Raw genomic sequence first — 15,409 nt, 5'->3', positions numbered from 1 at the left:
CCATGTGACAGGGTATCTGTGCCATTGGCCGGCCCCTGTCACATGGTAGGAGCACTGGATGGTGGGGGAAGGTAAGGGATTAGTTTTATAGGGTCGGGGTGGGTTTAGGGGTTGTTTTGGTGTGCCGGTTTTCCCGCCCTCCCCTCAAATAACTCCCGTTAGTGGACACTAACGGGAGTAACGATTTTTCACGATAAATCGTGAAAATTTCTATTGTATCGCGCACTGTACCGATTTTTGACGATTTAAAAAATATCGGACAATTTTTTTAAATCGTCAGAAAATGATTCACATCCCTACACTATATTACTAGGATACTTACTGGGAGATTGCAGATTTCCATGCTTCTGCTTAATATCTTCATGGCTCATTTATGAGATTGATATTGGTCTAATGCAGAAATTCCAAAAGAAAAACACAAAGCATTTGTCTTTAGCACTTATAGACAAATTTCATTCACTTTCAGATGTCTCACTTTTTGTATACAGTACAATAAAACTGGTAGAGCTTGAATAATACAGCACAGCATATATCTTTAGGCTATGTGATGCTGACAAATGTACCAGAAAGGGTATCAGGTCTACCATAACTGAATTTTAGCACCTATTAGTAACAAAACTGAGAGTGCATAAATAACATGTGCCACTTTTCATGATTGCAGCTAACACATAATGGGGTGTATTTTAAAAAACAGCGCGCGCGTGTACTTTTGTTCGCGCACCACGCGTGAACGAAAGTACACTGGATTTTATAAGATACGCATATAGCCGCGCCTATCTTATAAAATCCTGGGTCGGCGGGCGCAAGGGGGTGCACATTTGTGCAACCTGCGCGTGCCGAGCCCGGCGCATGCTGCCTATTCCTTCCGAGGCCGCTCCGAAATCGGAGCGGCCTCGGAGGGAACTTTCCTTCCGCCTCCCCTCACCTTCCCCTCCCTTCCCCTACCTAACGCACCCCCCGGCCCTATCTAAACCCCCCCTACCATTGTCGGCAGATTTTCGCCTGCCGAAGGCAAGTGTAAATCTGCGCGCACCAGCAGGCTGCTGGCGTGCCATCACCGGACCCGGGGGCTGGTCCGGAGGCCTCAACCACACCCCGGGCCGGCGTCACGCCCCCGACACGCCTCCTGTCCTGCCCCAAAATTTGCACCGCCCATCCGACACGCCCCCGACACGCCCCCTTTGCAAAGCCCCGGGACTTACGCGCATCCCGGGGCTTGCGCACGCTGCCGAGCCTATGCAAAATAGGCTTGGCGCGTGCAGGGGCCTTTTAAGAGGGTTACGCGCATAACTTATGCGCGTTTCAATGAGACATCTGAGCTCTTTAGTGCTTTTATGTATTCATTTGTCCCCTGAATGTTTTTCATGCTGGGTTACTGAAACACTCCCACAGCAAAACTGTAAATAATTATAAATATACAAATCAACCTCCAACACAAAAGCAAAATATACAAAATACATGAGAACAAAAGAAAATTGACTTGAAGATCCCATACATAGGAACGAACTGAGATGTTGAGAAAGAAGGAGCAACTAAACATGGCAACTGCTTTCTCCACACCTTCTAAAACCCATAAAACATTGAGACCAAATGTTAAGTAGAGGCCTGAATGAACACATGGACCTTTAGGGCTTATCAGTAGAGGAGTAGACTTGGATTTTTACATATCAAGCTAATTTACTAGAGCAGTAATCACAATACAAATCTACATGCTTTCATAATTAGAGATGTGGAAACAGTTCCCCCAAATGAAGCACATGCAATAATTTTAGCAGTTAAGCTTTGAATCACTTAACTAGAAAGATCACTTTCAGTGTGTTTGCAAAATTCAGTGCAATGTATTACAAACCAGTCTAATTTAATGATATTCAGTTTTATTGTGATTTAGCTAACATTCATAAACAAATTTCATAGAATTATTTATGTGAGCCATTTCCAAAGTCGAGTTCTTTTCTGCTATTAAAAAACCATTGAATTATTTAAATTTGCACATATTCATATAATGATATTGTCACTGCACATGCCCTGCACAAATTCCTTTCACAAAATGAAACATCGCTATGAAGAACTAAGTTACCTTGTCGTCAATGAGCGAGGGGTCAATAGTAGCATCTGTGGTGGAAGTCAATGCATCGGGAGTGGTGGGCGTGTGAGAGGGCATGAGCATTAAGCCTCCGGGATTAGCATTTCCAAAATTCATCATTTCACCTGCAAACTGTGGCTCAACATTTCCAGCTGGCTGTGAGGACAGCAGAAATAAAGCAAGATTAATCAAGCATTACAAGTTTCTTGTGAATGTTAAGGGATCACATCAGAGTGAAATGCAGTAAATGAAGATTTTGATCAAACGAAGGTAACTATAGCTTTGAGGTAAACATTCAGAGCTAGTATGTTTTCTCCTCCTTTTAACAAGTGGACCCTGCAATGAAATTAATGGGCAATTACCATGTTTTTTTTATGTTTGTTTGTTGAAAATGTTACTATAAATGAACTTTGTAATCACTTACCACAGGAATCTGTGGATTTGGAAACAGCATCAGTTTCACAAATCAGTTCTCCCTTTTTTCTCGTATTGATTAACACGGTGCTTTGTAATGGATTCTAATGGTACTGTGTCAATTAGAATTAAGCTTCTGATGTCACTGCAGGCATGCACTTCCATATATGGACATGCAGTGATTTCACTGCTGGAACTAGATGCCTGCAGTAATATCAAAAATAAAATTCCTACTATTGTAGTACCTGTTTTGTACTCTTTTTTTTTTTTTTTTTTTTTTTAAATAACTGAATCTACTTCTGAAATCATGTTAAGTGATTATAACATGTATCATTTTAATAATGTTTTTTTTAAAACAAGGCTTTTTGACTTTAGAATATATTAGGTTCTATATTGTATATTAATCATTTTTTTTGTTTCATGACCAGGAAAATGATTAACAGCAATAAACTCATTTGCCTTGCACATTATATTAATGTGACTAAAAAGTATCATAAACAGATACAATATTATTCTTGCCAAATGTTTATATAGGTCTGAAATCTTATTCTTGAATGGTGTATGTGCACATTTAATCCTTGTGTTAATAATAATAATAATAATAATAATAATAATAATAATAATAATAAACGATCCCACAGAATGCCCTACCATCATAAGTAAGTGAAATTTTCATAGCAATTTGAAATCTTATCAAGCTGCTAGAGCTCTGAGTATCTTAGTAAATCATACATCCAAAGTGAACGAGTGTGATAACCAGTAACACTTGGTGATATTAACCTGGTATCAGGAAAATAGTGTTGCGTGTTGTATTAATCTCTTTGTCTCTTGCCCGCAATGGGCTTCAGGCAAATTCAAAGTACCATGCTGTTTCAAATCATTTACCAGGATAATTTCCCTAAATCTGTTTAAAGTTAAGATGAATATCAATGATCTCAATACAATTTATTTTACTTAACCTTCGAGTTTCATCATTGAAATGCTTATTGAATGTTAACAAAAGCTCTGCCGCTCACTCAGATGCTCGTAAGTTCCAACAATTAGGGCCCCGACACAAACTATGTTTCGACAGATTGACTGTCTTCCTCAGGAGTTCATTGTAATGTGATTTTTCTCAAGCACTTCAAAATATTAATACCACATGCAACACTGTTTACTGACACCAGGTTAATATCACCAAGTGTTACTTGGTTATTTTGAATAGTGATTTTCTTTGCACCTCTTTTTTTTTTTTTTATAAAAGATTTTAATGATGAGTGTATATGAGCAGAAATATCTAAGAATACCAGAGGTTAATTCATGATGAGCTAATGGTGAACTTACCATGTTGTGTGTTGCAGGAGCACCTCCTGTTAAAGGTTCATTTGGCATTGGCTGTTGCTGCCCTCCAGGCAATACCTAATTCATGCAGGAAGCAATGAAGAATTGTACATATCCATGAGTTACAGAACAGGACTGAGAAGTTACATCTTTTGTCTTATTAACCACTCTGTTCTACATTGTTCTTTCTTTACTACAGGCAAATAGGCCTCTGCATAGTGAAATTCATAGGTAATCCAAAAAATCCAAGGCCGATTTCGGAGCAGCCTCGGAGGGAACTTTCCTTCCACCCCCCATCTTCCCCTCCCTTCCCCTATCTAACCTGCCCCCCCAGCCCTATCTAAATCCCCCCCCCACCTTTAGTTTTTTATTTACGCCTGCTTCTGGGCAGGCATAGGTTGCACACACCAGTTGAGTACCAGCGCGCAATCCCCCGGCACAGTCGCTGTGCCGGAGGCTTTCAGTCCCGCCCCCACCTCGCCCACTCCCCGCCCCTTTTTTCAAGCCCCGGACATACGCGCGTCCCGGGGCTTGCGCGTGTCACCAGGCCTGTGCAAAATAGGCTCGGCGTGCGCAGGAGAGGGTTTTAAAGGGTTACGCACACATATGCACGCCAGGGCCATTTTATAACATATGCGTGTATGTGCATGCATATTATAAAACTGCAAAAAAAGAAAAAGCAAAAACACCTCTCTAGTCAATATCACACACCAAAAAGAGAGGGAAAAGGATAAACTATCCAATTCTATAACTCTACCCCAACATATAAATTATATAAAAACCACTTTTTATATGAAAGCAAATGACAATATCATAAATGATCGCTTTACAATTTCAGTCTGCAGCCTCTCGCCGCACAATGGGCCGCAAGCCGTGATCAGCCTCTAAAGCGGTGTGTTATATTTAATCATTTATTGTCATATTGCTATATTTTTCTTTTATCTCAAAAAAGCTTTTTATAACCAATTGTTAACCAATTATTTCAACCACCAAAAGATTTTTTTCAAAACTAACTCTTGAAAAAGTGCTATAATTCCCACCTTAAAACTACCTCAAAACCATTAAAATTACCACATTGAAAAATGTTGGAAAAACGAATACTTAGCCGCTTAGTAAGATATGGCCAAGAAGGCTCATGGAATACAGTTCAAACTTTGCATTTCAAGATGAGATAAAAGAAAAATATAGCAATATGACAATAAATGATTAAATATAACACACCGTATTATAAAACTGCTACATATCTGGGTGTGCGTGCACACACCCATGCATATATGTGCGCCCACATGCCCATTTTAAAGTTGCCATCCCTGTGTCCATGGGACAGTCAAATATTCCCTGCAAAACAAGAAAATAGTCTAGTCTCTGGTCCAAATCTTTTCAGATAGTTGGCTGATCATGAGGTTTAGGGATTTTGTAGAATTGAGGACACACTGATTACTTTTCTTTTGCATTTTAACATTTCAACTTTGTATAGCATTGATTTGTTCTTGTCATAAGCAGAGCTACCATAAACTTTAAAGCAAGTTTCCATTATGCATAAGAAAGGAAATGAAAAGAAATATTTGCATATTTTCAATTTTCTACTTACAAATTGTCCTGTCTGAGGATAATATGCAAAATAGGGCAAATTCTGTAAAAAAAAAATCAAAAGTTTATACATGTTTTCTAGGGATGTGAATCGTTTTTTGACGATTTAAAATATTGTCCGATATATTTTAAATTGTCAAAAATCGTTAGAGGCGATTCCCCCGATTAGGAATTCCCCCGATTTATCGTCAAAAATCGTAAATCGGGGGAAGGGGGAGGGGAAGGGGGAGGGTGGGAAAACCGGCACACTAAAACAACCCTAAAACCCACCCCGACCCTTTAAAATAAATCCCCCACCCTCCCGAACCCCCCCAAAATGCCTTAAATTACCTGGGGTCCAGAGGAAGGGTCCCGGTGTGATCTTTTACTCTCTGGCCTCCGGTGCGTTGTAGAAATGGTGCCGGCGCTACCTTTGCCCTGTCATATGACAGGGCAAAGGTAGCGCCGGCGCCATTTTGTTTTTTGTCCCTCGACGTCAGGAGCGTAGGAGATCGCTCCCGGACCCCCGCTGGACCCCCAGGAACTTTTGGCCAGCTTGGGGGGGCCTCCTGACCCCCACAAGACTTGCCAAAAGTCCAGCGGGGGTCCGGGAGCGACTTCATGCACGCAAAATGACGTCAGGAGCGTAGGAGATCGCTCTCGGACCCCGCTGGACCCCCAGGGACATTTGGCCAGCTTGGGGGTCCAGCGGGCGCCATTTTGCAAAATATGGCGCCGGCCATATTGCCGTACGGCAAAATGGTGCCGGCCGTACGGCAACACGATTCGAGTGCAGGAGGTCATTCCTGGACCCCCGCTGGACTTTTGGCAAGTCTTGTGGGGATCAGGAGGCCCCCCCCAAGCTGGCCAAAAGTCCCTGGGGGTCCATCAGAGGTCCGGGAGCGATCTCCTACGCTCCTGACGTCGGGGGACAAAAAACAAAATGGTGCCGGCGCTACCTTTGCCCTGTCATATGACAGGGCAAAGGTAGCGCCGGCGCCATTTCTACAACGCACTGGAGGACCGAGAGTAAAAGATCACACCGGGACCCCCCTTCTGGACCCAAGGTAATTTAAGGCATTTTGGGGGGGTTCGGGAGGATGGGGGATTTATTTTAAAGGGTCGGGGTGGGTTTTAGGGATGTTTTAGTGTGCCGGTTTTCCCGCCCTCCCCCGATTTACGATTTACACGATATTTAAAAAAACAAAACCGCGACAATCCGATTCCCTGCCCCCCCCCCCCCCGGCCGAAATCGATCGTTAAGACGATCGATCACACGATTCACATCTCTAATGTTTTCTATTTTACTATTACACAGCAATTTTTCATAATGCCCAAAAACCAAATTATGGTTATTTCATGATTAATAAATACATCTTTAAAATAATGATTATAATAACAAATAGATTGCACCAATATCTGCACATTGAGCCTTCATTGTCTAAACATATATAACATATCCTTTCTTCCTCATTGTTTAATGGAGTTTATGACTGGCTGCTGTTTGACAAAACTGCTGTTAGCGGCGTCGGCCGTGGCAGACCGCGACCGGGACCAGGTGTCATGGCCGCCGGCCCCGGTCGGCCGCGACTGAGGCAAGGCCGACGGGCGCAGCTAAACTAACTCACCCGGATCGCCGGGTATGGTTGAGGGTGCCTGCGAGGGCAGGCAGCCCTTCTTCTTTTCCCTCTCTTGGCCGCTGCCATCACTTAGTCGGCAGCGTGGTTCCGATGATCCGGCTCCTCCTCCTCTGCCCTTAGGGCCACGCGCGCGGCTTAAGATAATTCTTAAAGGAGCCATGACAGGAATTGTCATGGCTCCCCCTGAAGCTCCTCCCCCGGCTTCCTGTACTTAAGGCAAGGGCTGAGCATTCAGCCCTTGCCTTGGTATTGAGGTTCCTGCCTGAGTGTGTTCCTGGCTCCTGGTTCTTGGTTCTTCGTCCCGCTCTTCTTCTCTGCTCTGTGGATTGATTCTTGGCTTCTGACCTCTGGACTGGTGGACGTGTCTTCTCCTGGCTTGACCCTGGTACGGCGTTGGACCCTTCTCCTGGCTTGACCCCGGTATGGCGTTGGACCCTTCTCCTGGCTTGACCTTGGACTGGACTCGGACCCCGCTGGTATATTGATTCTTGAACCGGCTTTGGACTTGTTCTCGACTCCGTCCTCAGACTGTCTCGACCTGCTGGAGGCGCCAGCCATCTGGAACCCACAACCTGCAGGAGGCACCTGCATCCAGACCTTCTACAGTCTTCAGAGGAGTCACCTAAGTCCCAGCGGCCGGACCCCTACGGGCTCCTCCTGGGGGGGTCGCGTGCTTCCAGGGTGAAGTCTTCTAGCAAGTCTCTACAGCCCTCGAGACCTCGCCCTTCGACGGTAGCCATCTACCTCGAGACAAGAGTCCACTTTCATAACAACTGCTTTGTCAAGAATTTGCTGTCCTCCATAAATGATCAGTCGGAAAATAAATTTAAGGCAGAGAAAATCAAATATACTGAATTGTATAAATAAAATAATTGTACTATATAATTTAATCTTTTTTTTTCAAAATAAATTTAGTGGTTGCTACATCTGAAATGTTATGTTGAAACTATGACTATATTCCAGAATTGTTCTAAGATATTTAAATATTAATACTGTATTTAAGAATCATTTTAAGGGGCACATGTTTAATAACTAACAATTGATCGAATATCCGGACACTGGGGCCTCTGTGTCACATTACAAACCAAATGCACACACACATTTTGCTGAGTTATTTTCTAACCTATTTCTGCACCTATTTTTAATAAAGTGCAAAGTTTCTAATTTCAGATAGCAGCAAACAGTAACAAATTACAAACTTGGTAGCAGGTAGTTTCATAAGTGGCAATGATAAATGCACTGTTCACCGCATGAGCATTTGTTTTGCTCATGGTTGAACATAAGCCCTGGAAATATGTGCATTTTGCAGTGCATTTACTGTAGTATGGCATTATAGAGAAAAATGGAATCTCTGTAGGTTGGGATACAGTAGGAGTAAACATGTATGAAATACAACTGTCAGACACAAGACATGGCAATGGCAGAGAGGGCATTCGTTGGTTTAAAACTGGTGAGATAGTTGAAATCTTTTTTTGAAAATGGAGGCTTTGGAGAAGGTCACTTATGCCTTAGTTATGTCCCAGTTTGACTATTGTAATGCACTATATCTGGGGTGCCAGGCAAAGCTTTTCATAGATTGCAGATTATAAAGAATGTGGATGTTAATTGGCCCTCAACGCACGCTTTCCATTGCTATTACAATTACACTGGCTTCCAATTTCTTCATGTTGCCAGTTTCAATACTTTCTTTTGGTGTTCAAAATTCTGAGGTAATTGCCCCCCCCCCTCTTGCCCCCATTTGAGAGGTAAGATAGAGTGGTATGAGAGTAGGTGGGTCATTAGGTCTAATCATAAATCTATGTTATAGCTAGGGGTGTGCATTCGTTTTGAACGCATATGTAAAACGCAACTTATTATTTTTTTAACTTAAAAAAAGTGATGATGCGCAACGCATCACATTTTCAACTTATTCAACATAGCTACATTGAATACGTTGAACCTAAATAAACACTTAAACCCCCACCCTCCTCACGTCGGAGTGATGCGGACGTCACGTGTTTCTCCGTGCCTCCGCTCCGGGACCCCCGTTGGACCCAACGGGGGTCCCGGAGCTTTTGGCCAGCTTGGGGGGGTCAGGAGGCCCCCCCAAGCTGGCCAAAAGTTCCGGTTGGGTCCAACGGGGGTCCCGGAGCGGAGGCGCGGAGAAACACGTGACGTCCGCGTCACTCCGACGTGACGCCGACATCACGTGCTCCTCGCAAAGGAAAACAGCGATGGCTTCCTGACTCCCTGCTGGACCACCAGGGAGTTTTGGTAAGTCTTGGGGGGAGATTAAGGAGGGTGAGGGGTTTAAATTTTTATTTAGGGAACCGGTGAACGTATGGACAGACCCTCAACTTATGGGATTCTCCATTGTCCATATTGAACAAAATCGACCCTCACCTTCAACTTATCAACTTATGAACGCAAACTTTTTGTCTGCACATCCCTAGTTATAGCTTCCAGCAGCAAAAGCCTTTTGTCATGTGTGGCTCCAAAATAGAGCCTTCTCAGCTGCCTTGCCTTGGTTATGGAATTCTTTTCCATCTTCACTATGAGAGGAAAACAGTATTTTGGGATTTAGAAAAAGGGCTTAAAACATGGTTAATGTCCTCTAAAAGTGATTGAGAATGATAGAAGTGGAACAGGATATAAGATATTTAGTCCTTGGTAGGGCAGGTTGTAATGTTGAATTGGGTTTTTTTAGAATTTTTTATGCTTTACTTTTATTTATTTTTGTTATTTATTTTATGATTGCATTTTAATGCATATGTGTTTTATTTTACATCATTCCATATATGTTATGCCTGTACATTGCTTATCTGGAAAGCGATTTATAAATGGAATAAAATGAAATGAAATGAAATTAGGTAACCTCCAGTATAGAACAATGAATGCTGTAGTCTAAGCTCTACACAGAAATGCCTTCCTGTGCATCCTAAGAATAAGGATTGTCTTTCACCAAATCATCTAATCTCTCACTCTGGCTGGGAGCCAAGGATTAGGATGCCCCTTTAATGGTCTTTGACTTCTGTCTCTTATATTTTAGTCCTGCAACAACTGTTCTTTCTTTAGCTGGTTAAGTTATACTCTCTGGTTGTAGAACCAGGAAAGCCATATAAGGCTAATTAACTGCACAACACCATATTGCTCAGGGATAAGAATTTTTTTGTCTTTGTTTGTCAACATATGTTGCTTGGTCATGACAAACAGATGTGCGGGCACACACATCTTTACCTGGCTATGTATCCCTTCTCAGTTCTGCTATCTCCTTTGCAGATGAAATAATTTTCCTATGGTTCATGCGCAAAACTTTATAAGGAATGGGTGCAAAGGCTGCAGAGAGTCAGGTTGCTCTTATCAGAGCCTTGTACAACACGAAATAAGAGTCTCTATTGGCAGACATCTTATTGTGGATTGGTAATTGGTTAAAAGACAGGAAACTGAGAGTAGGACTAAATGGTCAATTTTCCAAATAGAAAAAGGTTGTTAGTGAGTGCCCCAGGGGTCTGTAGTGGGACCTTTTCTGTGCAGTGTATTCATAAATAATCTGGAGAAAGGAACAGCAAGTAAGGTGATCAAATTTGAGGATGACAGAAAATTGTTTTGAGTCATTAAAACAGCAGCAGATTATGAATAACTGCAGAAGGACTGTAATTGATTAGGAGACTGGGCATCTAAATGGCAAATGCAATTTAGTGTGGACAATTGCAAAGTAATGCACGTTGGGAAAAATAATACCAACATCAAATACATGTTGCTGGGTTCTGTGTTAGGAGTGGCAATATGATATAGGTGTTTAAAATCATGAGAGGTCTAGAATGGGTAGATGTGAATCGGTTTTTTACTCTTTCGGATAATAGAAAGACTAAGGGGCACTCCATGAAGTTAGCATGTGGCACATTTAAAACTAATCGGAGAAAGTTCTTTTTCACTCAATGCACAATTAAACTCTGGAATCTGTTGCCAGAAGATGTGGTTAGTGCAGTTAGTATAGCTGTGTTTAAAAAAGGATTGGATAAGTTCTTGGAGGAGAAGTCCATTAACTGCTATTAAGTTGACTTAGATAATAACCACCGTACTAGCAACGGTAACATGGAATAGACTTAGTTTTTGGGTACTTGCCAGGTTCTTATGACCTGGATTGGCCACTGTTGGAAACAGGATGCTGGGCTTGATGGACCCTTGGTCTGACCCAGTATGGCATGTTCTTATGTTCTTATGAGTCACCACCCAGGAAAAAGACATCAAAACATTGTGGACAATACCTTTAAATCTTCAGCTCAGTTTGTGGCAATGGTTAAAAAAGCTAATAGAATGTTAGGAATTATTTGGAAAGAAATAGAGAACAACAGTGAGAATATCATAATACCTTCAGTATTCTGTGCAATTGTGGTGCCCCATCTCAATAATGATATAGCGGACATAGAAAAGGTACAGTGAAGGATGACAAAAATGATAAAGGAGGTGATAAATCTATTCCTTATAGAGAAAATCTAAACTGAGAAGGGATATGATTAAAATTTATAAAAACTTGAGTGGGGTGGAACAGGTAAATAGAGAATGATTATTTACATTTTCAAATAACACTAGGACTATGGGACACTCCATGAAACTAGCAACTGGCAGGACAAATCATAGGAGATATCTTTGTAATGGTGCAAAATCAAGCTATGGAATTTGTTGCCAGAGGTGGTCAAGACAACTAATATAGTGGGGTTCAAAAGAGGGTTGGACAAGCTCCTGAAGGAAAAGTCCATAAACAGATATTAGCCAGGAAAACTTGGGAAAGCCAGCGCTTATTCTCAGAAGTGAAATACAAAAAATAGATCAATTATTGGAAGTCTGCTGGGTACTCGTGCCCTAGACTGGCCACTGTTGGAGACAACTGTTGGGCTTGATGGGCCTGGTCTGAGCTAGCATAGCACTCATGGAGGAGTTGCCTACTAGTTAGAGCAATGGGCTTGTATCCCTCTGCTGCTCCTTGTGACCGTGGATAAAACACTTTACCCTTCATTGTCTCAGGTACAAAACTTAGGGGGTTCGTTTACTAAGTATACATTTACTATGCATTTGTCACATAAATACAGAATATTTCATAAATATAGGCTTTAGATTGTGAACCCACAGGGCAAGAAAAGTGAAATATAAATCTAATAAATAATTTTGTTCTGCAGAAGGGGGGGCTTTTTGTCACAGAGCATGAGATTGTGCTAACCTGGCTAGGGCTGACTGATGCTAAGCTACTTGTAAGCTGTAATGGCCACCCCAAACACTATCCTGAAGGGCCAATCTAACTATAATAAAAAGGAAAGTTGCTGTGCTGGAGCTGCTGCAAATAGATAAATTGGAGTTGGTTGTGGGATGTGGGGAGGCAAGACTGAAGCTTGGCCTAGGGTGCCAAATACTCTTGCACCGGCCTTGCATCCAACATTCACACATGCTTTTACATCTGCTGATCAAGTCACAGATACTAAATTTGACTTTTCTTTTGTCTGCAGTTTTTGGGTGGGAGGTCTAGAGCAATTGGTGGAGAGTGTGTGAACTGGTGAGGATTGGGTCAAATGGTGGAAGTCTCAGTGCACTGGTGCTTGGAAGTGCATGCACAAATAAATATTTTTGTATGCAAGATGCATGCATATATCAGCCAACTTTATAAAATATCTACCTTCATGTATAAACTTATTTATTTATTTAAAATTTTTATATACCGACGTTCATCAGGGATATCACATCGGTTTACAGTGTAACTGAAACAGGCGCCTGGGATGGCGATTTACATCGAACAGATATAATGAATTAACATATGAACAAATGAGGAGGGGAGATAAAGGCGGGAAATAATCAAACAAAACGTTATGAGCAAAATTTACAAATATATATATAGAGTATCAATATATACAAAGTATTCATAAAAATAGCAATGCCATAGAAAGACAATTGTGTAGAGTTAGAAGAGAGAGGAGGGGGGACGGGGTTATTACTGCACAGGCTACAATTATTTAGTGTGTAAAATATCTGCATACGCTTTTCTAAAATAGATGTAGAAACTATATGAATCTCTGCATTTAAAAAATATGCATGTACTGAAATATGTGCTCCCGCTACACAGTTTCTAAAACACGGGCATAAATTTAGGCACTCCAACTGCACACTGTTGAAAAGTACCTTCAATATATACTGCATGTGATGTGCTTTTCTGTTCTATGTACAAAAATGTATCATTCTCTTACATTCTGTAGTACTTAGGATGGGTATTTATTGCATCACAAAGTTCCTGATTTGTGACAGAAAGTATAAAAATCCATGATTTGGTAGTGGTTAAAAATTATTGTGTAGACGCCTTTGCTAATGAAGTATAATTATACAGATATTATTTTTGATTTCAGAAATGAATCATGTTAAATTATAAACACCGTGAGCCCAAATTTAAAACATAGGGCTGAAGCCCACACGTTCAAAGTACACGCTAACCTCAGCCATAATTTTCAAAACAGATTTATGTATGTAAGCCGCTTTGAAAATGAACGAGTATGTGCGGACCCTTACATGGCATAAGTGCACACATTTATGCCTGCATTGGGAGCAATGTTCACATGTGCATTTATGTGCGCACTTTTGACTTTAGAAAGTACACATTTAAATGGCTTCCATCTCCCTAACTCTGCCCCTGGAATGCCTCTTTCAAGTATGTGTGAAACTATGATTGGAATTGCTTCTATGCATACAATCCCTGGGGCGATTTTCAAAAAGCCTATGTAATGCAAATGAGAAATATGCATTCCTATTTTAAACGAGTAACAGAGTTGTCCGTTGACAAGCGGCTCACTCTGCCAGTCACTTCTGTCTATTTTGACACCACGGAAGCTGCCCGACCTTCAGCTATCTCCCTCGTTCCCTTACCGTCGCCTTCTGCATCTGTCCCATGCATGCTTGAAATCTGTCCCTGTTGTGGGGACTGCCATGTGATTCCAGGCTCACCCTTCTGCCTCTGCAAAGACATTTCTCCTCACAGTTCCTCTAAGCCCTCCTTTCTTTCCAGCTTCGTATCATGACCCCTACCCCTGAGCTCCTTTTTCTGTGAGAAGTATTATTTTTTGCACTTTCCTTTTATATATATTTGAATGTTGTAAGAAAGACCTTCTGAGTAAAGAAGTTAGTAAGTTTCCAACCGATCGCAATACCTACAGAAATACATTGCTGCCTTGCTTTCTGATATATTGAAAGGGAAAAATAACGGATGTGCTTTTATGTACCTGGGGCTGCTGCTGTCCTGGTTGTGGGTTCATTAATGATGGGTAATACTGTAACATCTGTTCACAAGAGATAATAAGAAGGCAATATTTTAAATGCTGCTGAAGTTGAGTGAATCTGCATTCAAAGTATGCAGGCTCCATTTGAGCCATGTATGTTATGCTTTTTTGCTTAGGCCAAAGGAATGTGCATTAATTTGCAAGTGAAAGAAAAAAAAAATGCAAGCCCACCCCCATGAAATGAAATTCTGCTGGAAAACTCCCTGAAATAAAAAAGAAATTAAAGTTTTCAGCCTGCACGCTTCTAAAAGGTTAAGATATTTCCAAACTGCAAGGGACTTGTTTGCTGTCACTTTTCAGCGATGTAATATAATAAAAGAAAAACAATGTCCTTTTTTTTTTTAGGACGTGGCAAGAATGTACAATGAAGTACAGCAGATTAGTCTAAGAGACAGAAGGAAAAGTTATATAATAAGAAAGCTGAGCCTTCGTTGTTTCATTGATGCAGTCTTGACTGCTCTAGCACATCATGAGGCGGCTGTAATATTAATGCAGTGCTGTTTAGCATTAATCCAGAACTAATACAGTGTTATTGTGATTCAGAATCTCTTAAGTATGTATATTATTAGAAGCAAGTTATATATTGTTATTCACTGAGCAATAACACCTTAAACATTTCTAGTCTGCTTAATAATCTGACATGCATGCATTAATTTTCTGTGTCAAATGCATTCAGCCATTGGTTTAAATTATGCAGATTCCTTTTGGCGAGGCAAGTAGTTGGTAAAAAATAAACTTGAATAATAGCTGAGGTAAAAGCAGGTACTGAGGAGACATCTAGCAAACAAAATGAAAAAATATTCATCCTGGACTGAAAAACAGCTATTTGGAAACAAAAGTAGGTAAAGGAGCCAACACAGAGACTCCATTAATGTCCTCCACTCCCTTCTCAGACACATACACAAACATTCATTCATCCAAATATACACACGCACCTTAGATTCACTATCGATAGCCCTCAGATGCAAATATATTTATTCTGGCATTAAACTGGCCTAACTCCTGCAGAAACATGGTCCCACATCTCCATTCCCATTTTATGCTGAGTGGGATTTTTTTTTTTAAACACTTGTAAATCTCCATGCTGATTT

The 15,409-nt window shown here is 41.2% G+C and overlaps 1 protein-coding gene across 2 annotated transcripts in view; it reads right to left on the bottom strand.

The window, feature by feature from the left end:
- Window positions 1–15,409, bottom strand: part of ODAM (odontogenic, ameloblast associated) — a 34,076-nt gene that overhangs the window by 3,117 nt on the left and 15,550 nt on the right. Inside the window, exons 7-11 of one of the 2 annotated variants that reach the window (XM_029598131.1) lie at window positions 14,262–14,318; window positions 5,409–5,450; window positions 3,821–3,895; window positions 2,078–2,239; window positions 323–390 (exon numbers count right to left, since the gene is read on the bottom strand). In XM_029598131.1, coding sequence (XP_029453991.1) covers window positions 361–390; window positions 2,078–2,239; window positions 3,821–3,895; window positions 5,409–5,450; window positions 14,262–14,318 — 366 coding nt within the window. In that variant the 3' untranslated portion in view covers window positions 323–360. The remainder of the gene's footprint in view (window positions 1–322; window positions 391–2,077; window positions 2,240–3,820; window positions 3,896–5,408; window positions 5,451–14,261; window positions 14,319–15,409) is intronic. The other variant, XM_029598141.1, reaches the window with a different exon arrangement.

This window comes from Rhinatrema bivittatum, chromosome 1 (genome assembly GCF_901001135.1).
Source record: "Rhinatrema bivittatum chromosome 1, aRhiBiv1.1, whole genome shotgun sequence".
Classification (NCBI taxonomy): Eukaryota; Metazoa; Chordata; class Amphibia; order Gymnophiona; family Rhinatrematidae; genus Rhinatrema; species Rhinatrema bivittatum.
This window is presented reverse-complemented; position numbering and strand designations above follow the sequence as displayed.